We start from the raw sequence: 4,745 nt of genomic DNA, 5'->3' as shown, positions 1-4,745 counted from the left end.
ACTTCCTGCCTCAACCCAAGTGGGATGGGCTAACTAGGAACGATCATGAATTTCATTGGATGTTTGAGACGTATTGACAGAAAGATTGAAAACTAGGAAGATTGACATTCCACAAGGAAGATGTCCAAAGGTGTTGTCCCACATCTGTTTGAAAGTTTGACGTAAAAACCTTATCCCTGTTTTGCTGAACTGTTCCATACTTTTCAAGCCTTGCCAAATTCTCCTAAAAATAAAAGTTAAAAAGGTTGTATGAAAGAAGTAAACGAAAAATATCAAAAGAATTTGTGATGTAAAACAGTACCTTTCCACCAGCCTTCCTAGAACTCTGGTACCAAAGAAGCAGACCCAGAAGCCTCCCTCAGTGATTTCCCCGACTATCGTCAAGTAAAAATCTCCAAAGCGTTCAACTTTTTCTTCTTCTGAAGTATGTCCCCCATCACCAACAATGAAAAAAAAGGACATCCTCGTCCTGTGACAACTGAGAAGGAAAAATGAGACATCAGCACGGATCTAACATTAAAAACAAGCACTGCAAGATAAAAGAGAACTTTGAAAATAATTATCTTCGAATTAATCTTCAAAATAGTTACCCTGTTCCAGACAGTATACACAATGGAAATATATGTAGTTAGATACAAAACACTAGCGTATATCACAAAGCGCTCACTTGACTTTGTCTGTGGCTTGGAGATAAAGCAATGAGAGAAACAGAGTTTCATTGCTAAACTTGATCGTGTTTAATCTGGATTCTGCGGAAAAATCGACCCTGTACCAGAGTCAAAAGGGTGATTTGTTTGAAATTCTCAATAATGGACCATTTCAATTAATCTAATTGTTTGTGAAGTTTCAATTTTTGGGGGTAAGAGTCGCCTGTGCACGTACGTGTTTTCCCGCGCTCTATGTCAACTGTGATTAATTACTTCAAGTTTGGATTTGTTCACTGTATTATATAAATGGATTTCTGATTAGCCAAAGAAATTGACTTGGTTTGGGTTTACAACATTCAAATGAAAATAGATCAGGCCGAGAAGTGACACGTTTGTAGAAAAAAATGGACCTCAACACCTTGAACACATGCACTTCGCAACCTGCAAATGTTTTTCCAATTATTCTCACACTTCTGATAGCTTGTCTCCAGGCTATTAGCTTGCAAACATAGATTTATGTCGTGAAATGCACATAGTTTTGATTTATGTGAATTGCTAGCAGAATGAAATCTATCACCAAGTATGTATCTTCTGCAATCTCCAGGTAAGGGATGCATTAGACGCTCGTCTTCGTTTAAACAGCGATCGCGAGTTACTGAGCTGGCAAGGTACTCTGGAGGTACACTTTGTGGGACACTAATACTCTAAAAAAATACAATCAATTAATTGATCTGTTTACTGATATAATTAAAACCTAAAGAGGGAGTAGGAGAGTATGACAAAAAAAAACAATTTAGAAAGGGAGGATTATTAAAGAGGGAAAGTGCAACAAGTGTAATTAAATTCATCAGCCAAGATGATTATGAATTTAGAGAACATCTTCACAAATGCCAATTCTTAAATTTTTAGTTTCTTTAAGAAGTTTCACACTTGTGATGGTTATCTGTCGCTTTCAGGAACCTTGAAACATCCACTGAATTTTTCCCACAGCTTCTCCCCCACATCAGGTGTATGGCAATCCATATGCCTTACAATACCACATGGTGTATCACAAATGAAAAGCAATAGTGGATACTTCAAAGAGAGAAATAAATCTGTTGCATCACGCACAGATTCTTGCAGGGCATTCCTCTGATGCACTGAAAAGGTTTCTTTATTGAAAATTCTGGTACCAATGCATTTTACTACTTCCCCAGCCATGCTTTTCATATTTTCTGCATGTTGTTTGTCACCAGGGGATGCTCCCTTGTGAACAGATGATGAGCAGAAAGGACCGTGTTTTCAATAGTATAAACCCGTTCAATAAAATTTATTTTACTTAAATATTCTGCAAACGATTGTTGCGTTACTTTGTCAAGATCAACAAACTATGTACCAGGTGTGGCTAAGTGTTTTTCGTGGTGTATTTGAGACTGTAGCATTCTGGGGATTATGATGCACATGAACAAAATACGTACTTAGTATTGTAAATAAGAAGCAATTTTGACTTGTCTTGGCGAAAGTACCAGTAATGCTCATATCGATGTTTTGGTTCATTGCAAGGTTGACACCAGTGCACGCTTTCAATTCAGCAAGGTCGGTGATCGGGGTGCTTTGTGTTTGTTTGGTTCTGTAACTTGAACCCATTCATTCGTCCATCAAGCGATTTTTTCCCAATGTTCATCGCTGATAAAGAGTTGAAAAATATCAACAGGTCTCTTCTCACCAGGTAGTTCATCGATTGTTGGACCAACATTGTCACAGCTAAATACCTTGCAAGGATTCTGTTCGTAAAATCGGCGCGTCTTCGCTCCTCCTTCATCAGTTTCCCAGTTTGTCAGGAAGGGTAAAGTTAAACCCACCAAAATCATCTTCGTCTTCGCTTTCACCAAAAATATCGACAATATCATCATCAGAAAAATCTTCTTCTTCAGAGCTTTCCATTCAGTGTGTGCGGGGTTTTAAAGATGTGTTTGGTGAGAAAAATTCGAAAATCTTTGCAGCGCTTCGCCATCGAGCACATGGAACGAAGGGTTTAGCATTAATCTTCAATTTGCAATATCTCAGACCCTCCTCTAATTAACTGATGCCCAGGTTCTTTCATTGAAATCTCTAGCGGTCAAGTTCCTGGAAAAGCTGCTTAGTACGTTCCAGTGAAAAAAACGGATCCTGGTTTACCGCCCTTCTCTATTCATACGCTTGCCATTTCAAAGTTGATATTGTAACGAAACGTTCTTGTAAGAAGAAACCCCTAAAGCAGATGTACTCTGTATTACTCTGTTTAATGCAAATAAATCTGAATATTATGAGTAGAATTGGCTTATGCTATTGATGTTGGATTTGACAACTGAATCTACATACCTTTGTACAACGCCAGACAGGTGGTTTTGATCCTCCACCAAGCGTCTGTTTATGGACACTTGAAAAGGTTGGTATTTGGTGTCCAAAAATAGATAACATTGCTGCTCCTTCTGCAACACTTTTTTCTTATGGATATTGAACTATGAAACAGAGTACATGCTAGCACCATCACACATTTCCTGTGTAGCATTTTTTACACCATTTCTTACTCTAAAATCAAGGCATGGTGAGACATTTTAAAACAAATTAATCTTGCAGGTACCTCACTAGATAGGCACCAATAACCCTGCCCTTTCTGCTGCAAACCAATGCAGGCTGCTGCAAAGTATCGTTGACTTTTGTATCTGTTTGATATTCATCTTTCAAGAAGACAAAGTACCTATCAAGCAGGGAAGTTTACATATTGCTGAAGAAGGCTACAGCAGTAGCTGAAACGTCCTGTACATATTTTAAGCCAGTGTCAACTTTTATCAAATAATTTTTAATGCAAGAGCATATTAAGCAGGGCTTAATAAGTTTTGAAGTAGGCGGCAGACCCTTTTATAGTAGGCGGCTGTGACATGGAGGGGCCGTAAGGCCACCCCCCCCTAGGGGGGTTTGGGGGCATGCCCCCCCAGAAATTTTTTACATCTAGAGGCTCGGAAATGCCATTTCCTGCATTCTGGCATCCATTTCAGTACTAATTATTGATTAAGTAACAACAGCATAAGTGACAACTATTTTTAGTTTTTCAGGTGAAGTTTAATTTCAATAAAAGGATTACGTCACCCATAGAATACTGAATGTTGGGAATTTTTCATTATATACATTATACAGCAATGTGAAGCATTCGCAGATGCATAGCTGAAGTCCAGAAGTATAACATCAAATGAAACAGGAAAACAATGTTTACAAATGAAATGAAAGTTCATCTTGCTTTGTTGTTGTCTTACTATCGATCTATGGTCACTAGCATATTTCATTACTGATTTCCACATGTGACTTGTAAAAGCTACTAAAAACCGCTCGTTACCTAAAAAGATATTTAAATACAGCATTGGATAAATAAAGAACTGTTATCCAAGGACAAGTTAGCAAGGACGAAGCACGCTTTGCTAGACTATAACTTCAGAGTATGACGCACATAACTATAACGTTAGTCATAATCCTTGTCTGACTCAAAAGCGCTATCTGAGTCACTGTCTTCACCATCTGGTAGTTTCATCACTGCAATAGCAGCATTAACCTCAAGTTGAAGCTGATCTTCCTCCTCAATCTGAACTACTTCGCTCTCAGCAATATTCTCAGGCTCTTCGTCTTCAGTTTCAGAAATCTCCACTTGAACTGCAGCATCACTGGTTGAAACTGTACAGGTGTTACGATTACCAGTTGCAGTCTTCTTGGCCAGCTTTCTTCTAGGCTTCTCCTTTAACCACTGTTGGACCGACTCCTTCACAACACCACTGCATTCCTTCACCTTTGGACCATTAATAGAAATATGCATCAGTGCCTCAAGCATATCATCCTTGATTGTGCTTCTCATCCACGTCTTAATGCGCCTGATTGCTGAGGCGCCCCTTTCAGGCCAAGCGTTGCTTACTGGCAAAGAAAGGCATACCTCAGCAATGCGGAGCATTCCAGGAAAAAAATGCTGGTAAGTTGAATGCAGTGAGAGCATCTGCTCTAGAAGCCATTCTGTTGGGGACTTGGTCATCATGTTGTTTGTTAGCTTAGCAATTTCAGGTGGAATGTCTTCTCTTATTTGCAAAAAGTTATATT

General features: G+C 38.9%; 1 protein-coding gene across 1 annotated transcript; it reads right to left on the bottom strand.

Annotated features, from left to right (window-relative positions):
- Positions 1-4,122: 4,122 nt before the first annotated feature.
- On the bottom strand, positions 4,123-4,485 carry LOC144651156 (uncharacterized). The gene has a single exon (XM_078511045.1). It carries the CDS (start codon positions 4,483-4,485, stop codon positions 4,123-4,125), a length of 363 nt encoding a protein of 120 aa, XP_078367171.1.
- Positions 4,486-4,745: the final 260 nt, after the last annotated feature.

The sequence above is a fragment of the Oculina patagonica genome, chromosome 4 (assembly GCF_052425735.1).
Source record: "Oculina patagonica isolate OP01 chromosome 4, crgOcupat, whole genome shotgun sequence".
In the NCBI taxonomy this organism is placed as follows: domain Eukaryota; kingdom Metazoa; phylum Cnidaria; class Anthozoa; order Scleractinia; family Oculinidae; genus Oculina; species Oculina patagonica.
The sequence above is the reverse complement of the archived record's forward strand: the minus strand, read 5'-3'. Positions and strand labels throughout refer to the sequence as shown.